Genomic DNA, 19714 nt, shown 5'->3' with positions numbered 1-19714 from the left:
TAAAGTATCTTTTTTTAAGGAAGCTGATATTCCTAAATTTATCTCACCTTAACTTGTTCAGAGACAGAAAACCAAGTTACAGGGGAGGCTAGGTGGTGCAGTGAATAGAGTACCGGCCCTGAAGTCAGGAGGACCTGAGTTTAAATCCGGCCTCAGACACTTACTAGCCATGTGACCTTGGGCAAGTCACTTAACCCCAACTTCTTTCCTCCAAAAAAAAGGCAAAAAAAAGAAAACCAAGTTGCTCCAGTTCAGTGGTGTTAGCAAGGACCCTAATATAGAGATATCTGAGAGCTACCCTAGTATAGGGGAAGCCCAAGTATCTCACACATTTGAAGGAGTAACAGAGAACTGGTGACACTCAATATACCTAGTCTAGGAATAGTCCTTCTCCAGGACTATTGTGGGATCCCCCTACTCTGGTTACCTCCATCATTTATCGTCACCTTGTTGTCCCAGCCTCTCTACCCCAACCCTGTGCTTCCACCCCCAAGTATCTAAAGTTGGGTTGTCTTTCCTTGTATGAAGTAAAACATGCCATAATAAATTTATGCCACAATAAATCATAACTCTATATATTACTTATGTGTCCGATTCTTTTGTGAAACTTGTTCAAAATTCCTAAACCTCTAAAGTAGACCATGAAAGCACCCCTTTTATGAAGCCTGTGCCCAGAGAAAAGGCCAAGTTTTAGTTCGTATCACTAAAAGACGAAACGAACAATTACAGATCGGGGACTGTCTGGAGCAGGATGGGGTGGGTAGCTATGGCACACCCTCTCCATGTAACCACAATACCATTTGGGGAACCTGATACCTGGGTTTTTTCCAGGACCTTTGTCTGCTATCCCATATGACTACACCTTCTTAGAAAATCAGTTCTCCCCCAAGATCCTTCCTGGAGAAACAGAGAAATTAGCTTAAGATGGCAAGGAAAAAAATCGAGCCAGATGTAAGGAAGAACTAACTTAGTGAGTTAACTTACTTGGATGTAGTTAATGGGTGGCAGAAGTACAGTGTGGAATGAAAGAAAATCCCATCTGCTTAGGCTTAGTGAGACTAAGTTTGTCATCTTGTCATAAGTGACACTGATTTGCATTAAGCCACCATTTTGGGAAGTATTTTGATATAGGTTTTTCAGTATTGAAACAAGAATATGTGGTATAGGTTGGCAAACAACATGAGTGTATTCAAAAACAACTGATAAATATTTGGGACCCCTAGATTAGACAGACCACCCATGGGAAAATCAGGTTTTAAGAAACTCCAACCTTGTCATTAGTTTATGTAACCTGGCACCAATCAACTGGTAAACAAATTAAGTCACTAACGACAGTCAGAATTTGGGTGTAACCAGCTAACACTCATAGCTAAAACTAATAAGGAACTACCAGAAACCCCAGCCTTCAGCCTGATCTTCTTATTCAGTTATTTCAGTTGTGTCCCACTCTTTGCAACCCCATTTGGGGTTCTGTTGGCAAAGATACTGGAGTGGTTTGCCATTTCTTTCTTCACCTCATTTTACAGATGAGGAAAGTGAGGCAAACAGGGTTAAGTGACTTGCACAGGATCACATAGCTAGCAAGTGTCTGAGGCCAGATTTGTGCCACCTAGCCATCCCCAGCCTGACCTTAAGTCACAACCAAGTCTGATTCCCTTGTTTCCCACTCTTGAGACTCAAGCATCCTCATAGCTCACTGAGAACCCTGACAATTGATTGACTGAGATTTATTGACTTTCTAGCCAACCACCTCTGAGGCAGACAAATGGCCTCCAGCTGGGCAGAGAGGTCACCTTGCCCTTGGGTACCATTGTGAGACAGGCTTACTGGGAAGCCTTAAGAAATCAGATTGTTAGTTTGTTCCTAGTGGAGTTAATGTTTGTATTGTCCAAGAGAATATATGTTTATACTCATTTGATTAATAAGGTTTGATGTCTACCATTGAGAAGTATAAGTCTAAGTCATGTTTCCATTGTTAGCATAAGTAATGGTATATTGGTTTTGTACACACACAAAACCTTATACTAGGCCCAGTTGGGTTGTCGTTGTTCATCCTACATCCATTGTTTTCCGAGAGGACCAATGACATCACAAGGGTGATCCTTGACTTGCAAGTGAGTTGGATTTAAGGGAGGCAGAGCTGTGCAAAATCATCAGCCTCACTCTCTCCTCCACAGTCATCGCAGTTCAGTGGCAACACATAGGTCAAGACAACTGGCAATGGTCTGGGATGTAGTAGGGACTAGGTTGGGTAGGATCCTGTCTGGAAGACTGGAGGATCATGGAACCAGAGAACTATAGAATTGGAAAGTACCACAAAGACCATTTTATCTAACCTGAATTGAAACAGGAATCCTTTCTTACAATACAATAACAGTGATGGTAATAACAATAAATACCTTACATTTATGCACTGTCTTAAAGATTGCAAAGTACCTACATTATCCTCATTTGAGCCACATAACAATTCTGTGAGGTCATTACCACTCATCCCCATTTCATAGATTAGAAAACTGAGGTTCAGAGAGGTACTTAAGTGGTCAACTAGGTCTGTGACAAGTGGTCAAAGAGCATCCATTTGAAAAACTCCAGTGACAGCAAGCCTACTGCCTTTTAAGGCAGTCATAAGGATCAAACACTTCAGAACTTCAAGGGACCCCAGAGATTATCCAATGCAACCTCCCCCAACCCCATTCTAGAGGTGAAAGTGGACTATCTGCCCTCTAGAGGTCCCTTCCAGCCTGAAGAATTTGTGTGAGTAACCACATTCTTTCCTGCTCTGCTCCACAGACAGCAATTACTGAGGGCTTCGTTCCAGGAAACTCAGAGTTAACCAACTCTTAGTCTAATCCGAGAAGCACCTTCAACAGCTTCATTCTCCCCAGGAACCCAAACCATCTCACCCATCTGGTCTCTTTAAACCTCCCACCCTTGTGGTAACAATTTGTAAGAACTTGCCCAACGTCTCACAGTCTCGAATGTGTCTGTTAGGACTGGGAGTTAAGGCGAGGAAGGAAGAGGGGAGAGCCTAACAGAGGAAGGGAACCAGGGATCTGAAATTAGAACTAGGTTTCCTAAATCCCTACCCAATATTGTCACCTACTCCCCCCATCCTTTGGGATGCCCGATCTTCTTTCATTGGTTCACCTGGCTGGTCATCTAACAGCATCTCAATAGACATATGGACACATAATTTCCACCCTCCCCCACCCCTCAAAAGGGACACGTTTTCAAATTCCTGGATAGGTTCCAACTGCAGAGGCAAAGGTTCCTAAAATAAGTCTTTGGATCTTTTCTGTGGAAGCTCCAGGAGAAGACATGCTCCCCACCCCCAGCCCCACAGGACAACTCTCTTTGCCTAACGCCTTCTCCCACCAGACACATAACAGGAACAGGCCACCATTTGCCCCACGTTTCATGTTCACTTCCTAAAACCCCCAGATTCCCTTTTAAATGAAATAATTCTCCAGTGACCGAGCAGCAGCAACTAAGAGCATTGACTCTCCCCCTCCGCCCACGGTGTTGACGTCATCGGGCTCAGCCTCTTTTGCAATTTTCCCCATGTCTGTGCACGAGAGGAATTGGGGAAAGACTTCTTTTGGGGGAGGTGGCCTGCCTTATTTTATCTTTCTGCTTCTTTCCTTTCAAGCCTCTTTCCCTCCTCTGGTATCCCGGAGGATACTCCCCGGAGCCTCATAGTCCCCTGCCTGGGCAGCCCGGCCTTGCCCGGAGGTGCTGGACAGCCACCGCCTGCCTGTGAGTAACGTATTGGCTTTACGTCCGCGTGTCAGTCTGTCCGTCTGTTTGTCTGAGTCTGTCCCAACTTCCAGAAGGGCAGCTAGAGTGAACCTGGGGACTCAGGGGCTTGGATCCAACCACAAAGGCGTTGGCAAAAATACCCGCCCTAAAGAAAGAATGCCTGGTCCCTGCGCGAGTTGCCAGGGCAGATGTTTCAGAAACAGCTTTGGCACTGCTGGGCTCTCCCCTCCCCACCCCCAACTCCCTCCTTTTCAGGGAGAGCGTGGGGCCGAGCCTGAGCTGAGCTGGGCAGGGCTGTGGTTCCTGAGCAGGAAGCAACAGCCTGATTCTCCTGAAGTTGTCGGGGTTGTGCTTTGGAAAGTACTGGTGAGTCGGGAATCCGGCCAGCTAACCGCAAGGGCTGCAGGGAGACTGACCAGAAGCACTGAGCTCCCCCCCCCCTTCTTTTAGCCCCTTTCATTGGCTCAACCCTGGGTCACACACAATAGAAAGGGCACTACACTTGTGGGGAGCTGCGCACCTACTGCCCCACACACTGCTGTCACCCGCCCTTCGGTGACCACCCTGTCACCAGAAATCCCCCTTTCCCAGGTGCTGTCACAGTTCCTTAAATTCCGAAGTTAGAGATTCATTCCTTTGGCTTAATCGATCCTGACTGTTGTACTCCACGTTCCCTACCAGCTCTAATGTTCTATGACTTGTGGTGTGACTGGAAGCCAAAGGACCTGGCCTCAGATTCAGCACCACCACATTCTAGCTGTGAGACCCCTAGGAACTCACCTTCCCTCTCTGCCAACCACTCTTCTTATTTTAGAGAAAATAATAAGTAGCTGGAAATCATGTACTATTTTCATAGGATTATGGATTTCCAGCTTGGAAGGGACCCCAGGAACCATCTGATTCAAATCCCTCAATTTACAGATGTGGAAACTGAGGCCAAGGGAGGTTAAATGATTTCCCAGTAGGATGTTCGCAGAGGTAATCTAACCCCTGAGCCAATGCTTAGTCTTTGCACTATATTTCTTCCCTTTTAAGGTATTCAGTGTGTTTTACGTACAGCATTTCAGGTGATCTTGGCAACAGGACTGTGAGTTGCTTACTATAGAGTATTAGGGTTGGACATTGGGATTTTTTTGGCCCAGATATGTGTTTGCATGGATGTAAGGCATTCTTCACTGGGTTGTTGGCTGTGAATTATAATCCTAGAGAGTTACCTAGGGTAATGAAAGATTCAGCAGCTTTCCCAGGTTACTCAGGCATTATTATCAGAGGTAGACCCTCAATCCACAGTGGTGTGGGGCCTCTCTAGGGGACTGGACCAGATGACTTGTAAAGTCCCTTCCATTTCTAACTAACACTCTTAAGCAGGAGTGGGGAACCTGCAGCCTCAGAAGCCACATGTAGGCCTCTAGGTCCTCAAGTGCAACCCTTCGACTGAATCCATACTTCACATAATCATTATCATTATTCACAGTATCCTTATCCTCATTTTATAGATGACGAAATAGAATGAGAGATTAAGTAATAAATCTGATAATGTAAGCGTAATCGAGGAACATTTACAAAAATGTAAATTGTCCATATTAATGGAAGAAGAAATAGAATACTGAAATAGCCTCATTTTAGAAAACAGAGATTTGAATGATACTACCCATGGTCATACAACTGGTGAGGGTGAGAAGCCAGATTCAAACATGTCTCTCCTACCACCCAGTCCAGCTTTCTTTGCCCTATACCCTACTGCCTTTCAAGGAGGGTGGACCAGGCGGTCTGTGAAGTCCTTTCCAGCTCTAACACTCTGGGACTCTAGGACTAAAACTATATATAACCCATGGTCCCTACCAACAAGGAACTTACACTCTAAGTGAGGGGACAAAATTAAAAGTAGGAAGCAGAGAACATTAAATACTAATTCACTCCGTATTATCTAACCATAATTGTAAATGGAGGCAGGAAAAAAGAAATATTGAGTGTTTTAGCTGAGTTTTAATCTTCAAAACAATCATTGTTATCCATGAATTTCACTGATTTCTTAAAAATAATGGTAGATACCACCTATTTTAGTTTCTTTTCAGACTGGAAAGCTTCTGCGTGTCTTAGTGTCCAGTACAGTTCAAGGCTGAGGGTGAAAGAATGTGTCCCTATCCTAGGTGATGGTTAATCCAGGGAAATGATTCCCATTGGAGGAGAAGGCAGGGCAAAATAGGACAGACCCAATCACTGCTGAGTCTATGTTCTGACTTTCCCAAGGCACAGTGGGCTTCCCTTAACCACTCCTGCTCTCCACTGGGAGAGGACCCCGTGGCTCTTGATAGAGTCTCTCCATCGGTTTACCTCTGATGGCTTGGGCTAGACAGGAAGGTGCAAGAGAAGAGGTTAATGGAAGAGGGCCCTCAGTGGGTTCCAGCTCTGGAAGGACCTTCTGCGGGATGTCACCCAGTGTCCCTCACTAGGGTAAGACTCTTTGTGAATGAGTCAGCCCTGCTAACACTCAGGCATGTGGAATGGATAAGATTTTACAAGGTCACCAGACTCCCAGCAAGGAGCTGAGCAAAGAAATGAACAAGTTCTGGCTTCCCCATAAGAAAGGGCTGCATTTGGAGTTGAGATCTGGGTTAAAATCCTGGCTCCAGTACTTAAGTGACCTAGCCTCTCTGAGCCTGTTTCCTCATAGAATGTAGCATTGAAAGGGGCCTTAGATATCACCCAGTCCAAGTCCTATCCTCTACTCTATAAAAAAGGAAACCAAGACCTTGAGGAATTAAGTGATGTGTCTAATAATAATTAAGTGGTATGTTCTAGTAGAGTTTCATTCTACTACAATGTAGTTTAATTCTTTGGAAGCAGAACTTAAAGGGGCAACTAGATGGTGCGGTGGATAGAGAGTCCAGCTGGGAATCAGAAAGACCCATCTTCTTAACTTAAAATCTAACCTCAGACATTTACTAGCTGTGTGACCCTAGGCAAGATACTTAACTCTGTTTACCTCAGTTTCCTCATCTGTAAAATGAGCTGGAGAAGGAAATGGCAAACCACTCCAGTATCACTGCCAAGAAAATTTCAAAATGGTGTCACAAAAAGCCCACACAATTGAAATGACTGAATAAAAAGGTAGTACAGTGGATGGAACATCAAAGAGACTTGGAGTCAGAAGGACCTGAATTCAAATCTGGCTTGTACAACTTCTTGGGGGTAATAAGTTTTAGCTTCTCTGAGACTCAGTTTCCCCATATGCAAAATCAGGATAATATTTGTGCTTCCCTAAAGAACTATATAAAGTTGGTTTATTATTTTCATTGCTTTTAAAAATTATACTTTCACTATGCAAACTTTTAGGACAGGGAGAGGGTGAGTTTCCCGAGCAGTGATTTTATCAGTATAGAAAGCTTTCCCCTTCAGGAATGCAGATCAGCAACTTCTCTGTAACTTATCATCTTAAAGAGAGTTGCCTGGGACCCTGAGAGGTTCCTTGATATACCCATGAACTTACCGCTAATATGGAGGCAATGAGGTTCAGTGGAAAGCATGATGGCTTTGGGATCAGGAGACCTGGGTTCAAATCCTCCCTCTGATCCATCTCCTCACTCCACACATTTGTACTGGCTGTCCCCTACTCCTAGAAAGTTCTAGCTCTTCACCCAATCACCTAGCTCCTCTGGCTTCCCCTTCTATTTATACTGTACACATAGTTACTTACATAACATACATAGTTATACATGGTGCTTAGCATAGTGCTTAGAAGACAAAGACCTTAGCTTAAAAAGGTCAAGGTCTAGGGGTGGCCAGGTGGCTCAGCAAGTAAGAGCACCGGCCGCAGAGTCGGGATGACCTGGGGATCAAATCCAGGCTCAGATACTTAGCACCACACCCAGAAATAACTGGCCGTGTAACCTTGAGCAAGTTACTTAACCCCAATTGCTTAAAAAAAAAAAAGGTCAGTGTAGCCCACTGCATCCTGGGCTGTCTCCAGTCATCCTGATCTGTATCTGGCCACTGGACCCAGACGGCTCCAAAGGAGAAAGTGAGGCTAGTGACCTTGCACAGCCCTGCCTCACTTAAACCCAATTCACTTGCATGTCATGGCATCACCTCCCTGATGTCATGGTCCTCTTTAAGAACAAAGGCCAAACAAACATCAAGTGCCTATTGACTGACTGCTTGATGTGTGAGACATTATGATGAGAGGAAATCCAAAGTCGAACAAGGTAATAATGTATTCCCTTCCCTCAAAGGAAGAAGAAGCTTCCATATAGGAAGGCCTCCTCCACTCTCAGCCCCTATCCCCTGAATCATTTTAAATGCCCTTCTCTGGATATCCACCAACTCTGCGGGACTTTGGGGAGCTGAAGTAGCCAAAACTCTACAGAGTGTTCCAGGTCCAGTTTCCCCCATAGTTTTATACACAAGGCAGGGGAACATTTTGCTTTGTTTCCAACACCTTCTCAGTGATGCCTGACACTGTTGACTAGGGCAACTTGTTGGGCAAGTGTCTTCAGGAAACAGTCTACAGAGACTCCTAAGACTCTTTCCTAAGTCAAAATTGATATTCAAGGTCCATCACTCCACAAGTATTGGGTTATTTTTCCCTATTTTGCCAGTTCTTCCCATGGGCCAGGACCCAGACCTGGGAGAAACTTGACCTAGGTTGAAGGTGCAGACTGTGACTGTGGCACAGAACTCTTTCTGGGCAGTTGGCTTGCACAAAGACCAAACCAATACCTTTGACCTCATTGGTTCTAACTGAACTATCCCACAATAAATAAACAAATGTGTAAACCAACAAAAAAATATTGTTTCATTCATAAATCTAAGGAGATAGATTAGATTACCACCAAAGTACCATTCAGCTCTAAATTCTATGGCCATTTTTTTGGGGGGGATCCAAACCTATGATTTCATTGGATTAAGGAAACTCCTGTGTGGAAACTCATCTCTACTTTAAGGTCTTAGTTCTTATAAACCTGGAGTTTTTTAATTGTTTGGTCTCAGGATCTCTTATGCTCTTTTAAAAAAATTATAATGGTACTTTCTTTTTTAATATATATTTTATTTCATTAGATATTTCCCAATGATATGTAAAAAAAATTTTAACATTCATTTTTTAAAATTTTGAGTTCCAAATTCTCTTCTTCCCTCCTGTCCCTCCTTTACCAATAGAGAAGGCAAACAATGTGATATCAGTTCTACATGTGAAGTCATGCAAAACATATTTCCATATTAACCATATTGCTAAAGGAAACATATACACACCCAAAAAGAAAAAATAAAAAGAAAGAAAGTGAAAAACTATGTTTCAGTCTGTACTCAGAGTTCATTAGCTCTCTTTCTGGAGGTAGATAGCATTTTCCATCATAGAAGACTCCTTATACTCTTAAAAATTATTGAGGAGCCCAAAGACCTTTTATATGTGTCATATCTATTAGAAATTAAGACTGATAAAATTTTAAGTCATTTATTTATTAATTCATTTAAAAATAACAATAATAAGCCTGTTACATGTTAACATGTTATTGCTCAATTGTTTTCAGTCATGTCCAACTTCATGGGCTCATTTTGGGGTTTTCTTGGCAGAGATACTGGAGTGGTTTGCTATTTCCTTTTCCAGTTCATTTTATAGACGAGGAAACTGAGGCAAGCAGGCTTAATTGATTTGCCCAAGGTACATAGTTAGTAAGTGTCTGAGACCAGATTTGAACTCAAGAAAATTAGTCTTCCTGATTCCAGGCCTGCGGCTCTATTCACTACACCACCTCATTGCCTCACATGTTAATATAAATAATACATTTTCATGAAAAATAGCTCTATTTTCTGAAACAAAAAAATTAATGAGAAGAGTGGCAGGTATTGCTTCACATGTTTTTGTAATTCTTTTAAATGTCTCACTTAATAGAAGACAGCTGGATTCTCCTTTCTGCTTCTGCGTTCAACTTGTCTCAACACATTGTTCTGGTTGAAGTATACAACGAAAATCTGGCTTCATATAGATAAGTAGTTGGAAAAAGGAGGAGTATTTTAATAGGCAAATATTATTGTTATTATTAAGATAATAGTTTTGACCTCATGGAATCTTTGAAAGAATCTTGGGGCCTCCCAGGCATCCATAGTCCACACTTCGAGAAGTGCTGTTATAAAAGGTTGCCTAAGTCACTGAAAAACAAGGTGATTTGCTGACATGGCTAATATGTGTCTCAGAAAGGGCTTAAATTCAAGCCTTTCTTACTTTAATCTTGGACTCCTATCCATTATACCATGTTGCCTTTTAAATCCTATGACATATAGTAGTAGCAAAAATAATAATAGCGTATTTATATGGTTAGAAAAGACTTTCACTTGCATGACCTAATTTGATCCTCACAACAAATCTGTGAAATAACCAGAACTGATATTATTAACCCTGTTTTGCACAGAGGAGGAAACTGAGGCTTAATGAAGTTGCTTGTTATCACACAGTAAGTGATTGTGCTGGGATTCAAATCCAAGTCTACGCATTGTAAAGCAGAATAGAAATGAGGGTATTTTATCTACTGTTCTGGATAATTCTTTCTCTAAAACAAGTAAGCAAGACTCAGTTTCCTCATCTGGTAAAACAGTTAATAATATTAGTCCTGGTTATCTCATATTGTAGGGATCAAATTAGATTTTGGAAGAGAAAATCTTTTCTAACCGCAAGTTGTTAGTGTTTTCTTTGTCATTCTGTTGTTAGCCTGTACCATAGTATTTAAAAGGCAACATAGTAGAGTGGAGAGAGGTCAATTATAAACATTGTTTATTATTGGATTTTCATTTTTTTCTTCTAATTTTTTTTTAACATTTTTACTTAAAGTTTTGAGTTCCAAATTGCATCCTCCTTTTCTTCCCTCTCTTCCTCCCTCCCTGAAAGGGTAAGCAATCAGATAAAGGTTATACATGTGCAATTATGTAAAGTATTTCCATATTAGTAATTTTGTACAAGAAGACTCCAATAAAAGAAAAAAAAAGAAAGGAAGAAAGTGAAAAATAACATGCTTCAGTATTTACTCAATCAATGTCAGTTCTTTCTCTGGAGTCAGATAGTATACTTCATCATTAGTCCTTTGGGATTGTCTTAGATCATTGTATTGCTGAGAATAGCCAAGTCATTCACAGTTCTTCATCCAACAATATTGCTGTTACTGTGTACAACATTCTCCTGGTTCTGTTCACTTCACTCTGCATCAGTTCAGGTTTTTCTGAAATCTTGCTTGTCATCTTATAGCACAATGATATTCCATTATAATCATATGCCACAGCTTGTTCAGCCATTCCCCAATTGATGGGCATCCCTTTGATGTCCAATTCTTAGCCAGCACAAAAAGAGCTGCTATAAATATTTTTGTACAAATGGATTCTTTTCCCTTTTATTTTTTGATGTCTTTGGGATATAGATCTAGCAGTGGTATTGCTGGATCAAATGGTATGCACAGTTTTATAGCCCTTTGGACATAGTTTCAATTGCTCTCAAGAATGGTTGGATTAATTCACAACTCCCACAGTGCATTAGTGTCCCAGTTTTCCCACATACCCTCCAACATAACATTTTTCTTTTCTGTCATATTAGCCACTCTGATAACTATGAAGTGGCACTTCAGAGTTGTTCTATTTTGCATTTCTCTGATCAATAGTGATTTAGAGCATTTTTTCATACAGCTCTAGATAGCTTTGGTTTCTTTGTCTGAAAACTACCTGTTTGTGTTTTTTGACCATTTATCATTTGGAGGATGACTTTTATTTTTAAAAATTTGACTCAGTTCTCTATATATTTGAGAAATAGGCCTTCATCAGAGATATTTGTCGCAAAATTCCCTCTCCCCAACCCAGTTTACTGCTTTCTTTATAATTTTGGTTGCATTGGTTTTGTTTCTACAAAATTATCAAATTTTTTTTGCCTCTTTTTTGAGGGGGAAGGAGGACAATTGGGGCTAAGTGACTTGCCCAAGGTCACACAGCTAGTAAGTGTTAAGTGTCTGAGGCCAAATTTGAACTCAGGTCTCCTGACTCCAGGGCTGGTACTCTATTTACTGTGCCACCTAGCTGCCCCTAAAAACTTTTTAATTTTATATAACTAAAATCATCTATTTGATATTTTGTAATTCTCTCTCTTTCTTCTTTGGTCCTAAATTCTTCATCCATAAATCTGACAAATAAACTAAACCATTGAATATCAATAAATATTGAACAAATATGCTCTTTCAATTTGCTTATGGTATCACCCTTGTACCCATTTTGACTTTATCTTGGCATACAGTATAAGATGTTGATCTATACCTAGTTTCTGCCATACTGTTTTCCAATTTTCCCAGCAGTTTTTGTCAAATAATGTGTTTTCGTTTCAAAAGCTTAAATCTTTGGGTTTATCTTGTACTAGATTACTATGGTCATTTACTATAATGTAATTTGTATCTAATCCATTCCACTGACCCACCACTCTATTTCTTTGTGAGTACCAGATTGTTTTGATACTTACCACTTTATAATTCAGTTTGAGATCTGGCACAGGTAGACCACCTTCTTTTGCATTTTTTTCATTGATTCCCTTGATATCTTGAGCTTTTGTTCTTCCAGATGAACTTTGTTATTTGATAATTTGATTGGTATGTCATTGAATAAATAGATTAATTTAGGTTTAATTGTCATTTTTATTATATTGACTCATCCTACCCATGAACAGTTAATATTTTTCTAATTGTTTAGATCTGACTTTATTTGTGTGAAAAGTGTGTTATAGTTGTGTTCATATAGCTTCTGAATTTGTCTTGGCAGGTAGACAGTTATTTTTAATGAAATTTTTCTATCTCTTGCTGCTAGACTTCATTTGTAATATGTAGAAATGCTGATAATTTATTTGGGTTTATTTTGTATCTTGCAGCTTTGCTAAAATTGTCAATAATTTCAAGTAGTCACAGCGAGTAAGAGCACCTGCCCCAGTGTTGGGATGACCTGGGGATCGAATCCAGGCTCATATACTTAGCACCACACCCAAAAATAACTGGCCATGTAACCTTGAGCAAGTTACTTAACCCCAATTGATTTAAAAATAATAATAATAATTTCAAGTAGTTTTTTAGTTGATTGTGTAGGCTTTTCTGAGTATAATATCATATCATCTGTTGAGTGATAGTTTTGTTTCCCTGTTGCCTATTCTAATTCCTTTAATTTCTTTTTCTTCTTTTATTGCTATAGCTAACATTTCTAGGACAATATTGGGCATCCTTGCTTCATCACTGATTTTATTGGGAAGGCTTTTAGCTTATCCCCATTACAGATAATGCTTGCTGATGGCTTTAGATAAATATTACTTATCATTTTAAGGTAAGCTTCATTTATTCCTATATTCTCTAGTGTTTTTTAATAGGAATGGGTGCTATATTATGTCAAAGGATTTTTATGCATCTATTAAGATAATCATGTGATTTTTGTTAGTTTTATTATTGATATGGTCAATTATGCTGAAAGTTTCCCTAATATTGAACCATCCCTGCATTCCTGGTATAATTACCACCTGGTCATAGTGATATGACCTTATATATCACATATCCTTGTGATATATTGCTGTAATCTCTTTGCTAGTATTTTATTTTAAAATTTTGTATCAATATTCATTAGGGAAATTGATCTATAATTTTCTTTCTCTGTTTTGGTTCTTTCTGTTTTGTGTATCAACACTGTATTTGTGGCACAAAAGGAGTTTGGTAGGATTCCTTCTTCACCTATTTTTCCAAATAGTTTACATAGTATTGGGATTAATTTTTCTTTTAATGTTTAATAGAATTTGCTTGTGAATCCATCTGAACCTGGGGATTATTTCTTAGGAAGTTCATTGATGGCTTGTTCAATTTCTCTTTCTAAGATTGGGTTATTTAAATATTTTGTTTCTTCTGTTAATCTGGGTAATTCATATTTTTGTAGGTATTCATTTGTTTCATTTGAATTGTCAAATTTATTGGCATATAATTGGGCAAAATAGCTCCTAACAATTGTCTTAATCTCCTCTTCATTGGTGGTGAATTTACCTCTTTCATTTTTTATACTAGTAATGTGATTTTCTTCTTTCCTTTTTTAATCAAATTAATCAATGGATTATCTATTTTATTATTGTTTTTCTTTTTTTTAAAGCCGGCATCTAATTTTATTTATTATTTCAATGGTTTTCTTACTTTCAATTTTATTAATCTGTCCTTTGATTTTCAAGATTTCCAATTTGGTGTCTAACTGGGGGCTTTTAATTTTTTCTAGTTTTTTTAGTTGCACTCCTAATTCATTGATCTGCTTTTTCTCTATTTTATTATCTCATCATTGTCATTTTCTTTAATGAAATTATTCATCATTCCTATAATTTGTTCTTTGACCCATTTGTTTTTTAGGATAAGATTATTTAATTTCCAATTAATTTTTAATCCTTTCATTGTCCATTATTGAATGTAATTTTTATTGCACTGTGTTCTGAAAAGGATATGTTTACTATTTCTGCTTTTTTGTATTTGGTTTTGAGGTTTTTAATGTCGTAACACATGGTCAATTTTTGTGCTAGTGTCATGTACTGCTGATAAAAAGGTATATTCATTTCTATTTCCATTCAATTTTCTCCAGAGCTCTATCATATCGAAGTTTTCCAGAATTTTGTTCACCTCCTTAACTTCTTCCTTGTTTATTTTTTGATTAGATTTATCTAGTTTTGAGAGGAGAAATTTGAAGTTCCCCATTAGTATATTTTCGTTATCTATTTCCCCCTATAATTCATTCAACATCTCCTTCAAAAATTTAGTGCTATATCATTTGATGCATATGTGTTCAGTATTGATATGGCTTCATTGTCTATGGTACTTCTCAGCAAGATATGGTTTCCTTCCTTATCTCTTTTAATTAGATCTATTTTTGCTTTTGCTTTCTCTGAGATCACGATTGTTACCCCTGCTTTCTTTACTTCAGCTGAAGCATAGTAGATTCTGCTCCTGCCCCTTACCTTTACCCTGTGTGTATATCTCTGCTTCAAATGTGTTCCTGCAAACAACATTATTATAGGATTCTGGTTTTTAGTACATTCTGTTATTCACTTCTGTTTTATGGGTGAATTTATTCCATTCACATTTATAGTTATGATAACTAACTGTTTATTTCCTTCCATGCTATTTTTTTTGCTTATTTATTCCTTCCTCTCTTTTACCCCCAGCCCTTTCCCTCCTCACAAGTGTTTTACTTCTGATCACTGTCTTCCCCAATATACCCTCCCTTTTATCAGTCCCCTCTGCCCCTTCTATTATTCCTGTCTCTTTGCTTCTTACAGGGTAAGATAGATTTCTGTATCCAATTGAGTGTGTATGTTATTCTGTCTTTGAGCCAATTTTGATGAGAGTAAGGTTCAAGCTTTGCCTGCCAACCACCCCACCCCACCCCATCTTCCCTACATTACAATAGTTCTTTCATGGCTCTTTCATGGGGGATAATTTACTCCATTCAATCTCCCCCTTCCTTTTTCTTCCAGTGCAATTTTCTTTCTCAAGCCTTTATTTTGTTTTTTGGGCATCAAAGTCACCTTATATGCATACCCTCTGTCTACTTATGTTCCTAATTGCTCTTATAGTTATAAGGTTATTAAGATTTACAAATATTATCTTGCCATATAGAAATATAAACAGTTTAACCTTATTGAATTTCTTATGTTTTCTCTTTCTTGTTTCTTTTCTATCTTTTTATATTTCTGTTGAGTCTTGTATTTGGAGGTCAAATTTTTTATTCAGTTCTAGTCTTTTAATTAGAAGTTCTTGAAAATCCTCTATTTTGTTAAATGTTCATTTTTTTTCCCTGAAAGACTATATTTAGGGGTGGCTAGATGGTGCAGTGAATAGAGCACCGGCCCTGGAGTCAGGAGGACCTGAGTTCAAATCCGGCCTCAGACACTTAACACACACAAAAAACTAGCTTGTGTGACCTTGGGCAAGTCACTTAACCCCAATTGCCCTCCAAAAACAAAGGTAAAAAAAAGAGTATATTTAGTTTTTCTGGGTAAGTAAGTGATTCTTGGTTGTAATCCTAACTCATTTGCCTTCTGATATGTCATATTCCAAGTCCTCTGGTTCCTTAATGTGGAAACTGCCAAATCCTATGTAACCCTGACTATAGTTTAGTAATATTTGAATTGTTTCTTTTTGGTTGCTTGCACTATCTTCTCCTTGATCTGTGAGTTCTGGAATTTGGCTATGATATTCCAGGAAGTTTTTATTTTGGGATCTCTTTTAGACAGTGATTGATGGATTCTTTTGATTTTTATTTGCCCTCTGGTTCAAGTATGTTATGGCAGTTTTCTTCAATCATTTCTTAAAAGATATTGTCCAGGCTTTTTAATTTTTTTATCATAACTTTAAGGTAATCCAATAATTCTTTTATTTTTTCTCCTGGAACTATTTTCTAGGTCACTTGTTTTTCCAACAAGAAATTTCACATTTTCTTCTTCCTCTTCTTTTTTACTTTTGTTTTTATCATATCTTGGTGTCTCATAGAATCATTAGTTTCCACTTGTTCATTTCTAATTTTTAAGGATGTATTTTCTTCAGTGAGCTTTTGTACTTCCTTTTCCATTTGGCCAATTCTGTTTTTTAGGGAGTTATTTTCCTTGGTAAATTTTTGTATATGTTTTCCCATGCTATTGACTCCTTTTTCATGATTCTCTTGCATTACTCTGATTTCTTTTCCCAATTTTTCTTCTACTTATCGAATTTACTTTTTAAAAATAGTTTTTCAACTCTTCCAGGAATTCCTTTTTGGTCTGAGACCAAATTACATTTTTCTCTGAGGCTTCACATGTATCCGCTTTGACACTATTGTCCTCTTATAATTTTATGCCTTGATCTTCCTCATCACCATAGTAACTTTCTATAGTGGAGCTCTTTTTTGGTTTTGTTTCATTTTTCTGCCTTTTGTGTGACTTGGTGTTTTTAGGTGAGAGTTGAGCTCTGGTCCTACGCTGTCCCAAGCTTTGTGTGCTGGTGCTTTGGGTCTTACTATTGGCTTTCACTAGGCTTCAGAGCTTAGCTGCTTGCTTCCTCTGGAGGGTAGGCTTCCCTCCTGGCTTGTATTGGTGAGTGGAGCCTCCCTGCTGGCTTCCCCTGAGTGTGAGGTTTAGCTGCTGGCCTACTCCAGGGGTGGGGGCCTTTCTGCTGGGTTGCAATGGAAACAGGGCCTCTCTGCTGGTAGACCCTAGGGGCAGGGTCTTGCTGTTGGCCAGCCTCCTAGGTGGGTCTTCAGTACTGATCAGCAGTGGGGTTAAGGCCTCGCTGGAGTGGGGCCTTGTTGTGCTACACAGACTGCACACTTGCCTAGGGGGCTGCTGGTTTGCAGGGGGTGGGGCCTCACTAGTGGATCACCCCAGGCTTGGAGCCTTGCTGCAGGTCCCTTGTTGTGAGGCTGGCTGCTGCTCTGGGACCTCACTTCTCTCCCACCCAAGTGAAACAGACCTTTCCTTCTGGGCTGGTAAGCTGCTTCCCTGCTTTTAGATCAATTCTGCACAGTTTTTTAGTTGTTTGGAGGGGTATTTGGGAGGGCTTCAGAGGGTTCCTTCTTTACTCCACCATCTTGGCACTGGAATTTGACTGCTGGATTATCAGTTCAAGGGAGGGATGAGATCATAGCTCTGGATCCCACTCATACCTTCTAATTCATGATAAGTGAATGAATGAATGAATGAATGAATGGCAAGGCATTTATTAAGCATTTACTATGTTCAAAGCACTGTGTTAAGTACTGGGGGATAAAAATAGAAAAAACAGTCCCTGTTTTCAAGGAGCTCACATCCTAACAAGGAGAGACAACATGTAAAGGAGGTGTCAGCTACAAGTAGGATGGAAAGCCCTCATGGTCCTTGGGTTACAATGGCAAAGAAGATGGTAATGTGTCTTTAATGTTATTTTCATCAATAAAACTATATTTCTGATGTTGAACCATTTGACAGTGCCAAGGACTCTGGTAGCCAGAAATTTCTTTTCCAGGTCATTAGATTATGAGCTTCTTGAGGGCAGGGACTGCCCTTTGCCTCTTTTGGTGTCCCCAGAGCTTAGAACAGTACCAGGCACATATTAGGTGCTGAATAAAAGTTTATTGATTGATTAAATCTTCAGAATCTGTGCATACTAAGGAGTCAGGGGCTATAGGATCTACAAAAGCAATTGCCAGGCTACATCTCCACAGGGCTTGAGTCCTAGCTGATGGTTGTGAGAGTGAGACTGGAAGAAGGGTCTGTGACTTTGGGTGGAGTCTGCTATTCTCAGGGCTCTTCAGTTCAGGGTTCATTCAGGTCTAACAGGAGATGGTGGTCTTTATGACTTGCCTACACATACCACCTTCTGTCCCCTCCCTTAGGGATACCCTGCTGCTGCAATTAGACTGGCTTTCCTACCCTAGTGGGTGAGTGGCAGTTAATAGGCATTTGGTGAGAATGGCTAGCCCTTCTCCACAGGAGTTGTTACCCTGAATAATCACTTCAGTGACTGTGCTGGAAGCAGGACCAGTGGCCTGGGGGATTATGAGATGGGATGCTCCTGAGTTCCCCTACCCATCATGGTACTTGGTCAGATGTTGGCTTTGGTGGGAGCTAGGTTGGTAGACCAATTGTCACAGGGGTTGCTCCTTTAAGGATAGTGACAGTGGAAGGCTCTGCTACTCAGAATTCCCTGTCTAGTCTTCAAAATATTAGATATTTCAGCTGCCTAGAAGGTTTCAGCATAACTCAGGGCAGGGGGATAGATGCAATGACTTCTTGAGTTCTCTTTTAGCCATTATTGGACTATAATAATTATAACATAATAACTGACATTTATATGGAACTGCTTTAAAGTTTCCATTTGATTATTTATATAACAGGTTTTGCACATCTTTAAATGCTATACAAATTTCAGTTACTAGTCTTCAGTCCTTACGATTACCTTGTCAGGGAGGTCCTAGAGGCATATTATCCCCATTTTACAGATGAGTTCAACTAAAACTCACAAAGGTGAAGTGATCTCCTCCAAGAGCACACAGTAAGTTTCAGAAGCTAGATGTAAACCCACTCCTCCATGCTGATTTTCCATACAGATGTGTATAATGTTGGTCTTTATATCTCTCTGTGCCTCAGTGTCTCCATATGTAAAATGACCAGAAGACAAAATGCTAAAAGATCTCAAGGGCTCCTGGCTACATACTCCACTCCAAGCAATAGCAGTGGTGAAAAGCCATTGAGGCCTATATGTATGAAGCCCAGATTCCATTGAGCTCCCTGGGAATGAAAGAAGGGAGGGCCCTGGGAGATGGTATGTGAGTGGGTTTGGGGTTGGAAACAAACAATAGGCTTTGAAATAACCTTTCCATTTTGTAAAAAGCAGCAATAATGCACACAAAGGAAGAAGGGGGCATTTCTCATTGAATGAACAAAACACTATGTAACTTCTATCACCATTCCCAAAACATTCAAGGCAGAACTAATCACTGGTCCTGTGTATCATACCCTTATTCTACTCCTGATTTGCTCTAACCCTGGCTGTCAGGAGTCCTTCAGTGTTTAGTCCTAGCCTTACCCTTCTAGATGTCACAGGGTCACCTTAGTAAGCCCAGTTTGTTGGACCAAGAGACCAAGAGATAGGAATATTCCAGAGTCCCCCTCCAGTTTAAAAAGTGTAAAAGGGGACCATGTTGGGTCAGAGGCTTTCTTTTCTCTGAGAGGCAAACAAGCCAACCTGAGTTCTGGGCCAAGAGCAAGTTGTTCCAGGCCACCTCAAACCAAGGAACTACTAGTCAGAAGTTAATGGGTCTGGGTAAGGAGAACTACAGTGGACACTGGAACCAGGATGTGACTTATTTTTCTCTTCCCGAAGGTTCTCTGGTTCCTCCATGGACCCAAGGAGAAAGGTAGACCTGAAGCTCATCATTATTGGAGCCCTAGGGTAAGATGAAGCCTGCCCTATGCTATATC

At 39.9% G+C, this 19714-nt stretch overlaps 1 protein-coding gene across 5 annotated transcripts in view; it reads left to right on the top strand.

Annotated features, from left to right (window-relative positions):
* The first annotated feature begins 3511 nt into the window (after nucleotides 1–3511).
* Nucleotides 3512–19714, top strand: part of RAB7B (RAB7B, member RAS oncogene family) — a 31216-nt gene continuing 15013 nt past the window's right edge. For 2 of the 5 annotated variants that reach the window (XR_011165752.1, XM_069074702.1), the window contains exons 1-3: nucleotides 3516–3756; nucleotides 12958–13086; nucleotides 19617–19685. Coding sequence is in view for 4 of the 5 variants with exons in the window: in XM_069074702.1 (XP_068930803.1) it covers nucleotides 19633–19685 (53 nt within the window). In the remaining variant the exon portion in view is untranslated. Of the gene's footprint in view, nucleotides 3757–12957; nucleotides 13087–18880; nucleotides 19056–19616; nucleotides 19686–19714 lie in introns of all 5 variants that reach the window. The other 3 variants (XM_069074705.1, XM_069074703.1, XM_069074704.1) reach the window with 3 other exon arrangements.

This window comes from Petaurus breviceps, unplaced genomic scaffold (genome assembly GCF_028583685.1).
Source record: "Petaurus breviceps papuanus isolate PSGF00001 unplaced genomic scaffold, PetGlider_PUasm1.0 90895, whole genome shotgun sequence".
In the NCBI taxonomy this organism is placed as follows: Eukaryota; Metazoa; Chordata; class Mammalia; order Diprotodontia; family Petauridae; genus Petaurus; species Petaurus breviceps.
This window is presented reverse-complemented; position numbering and strand designations above follow the sequence as displayed.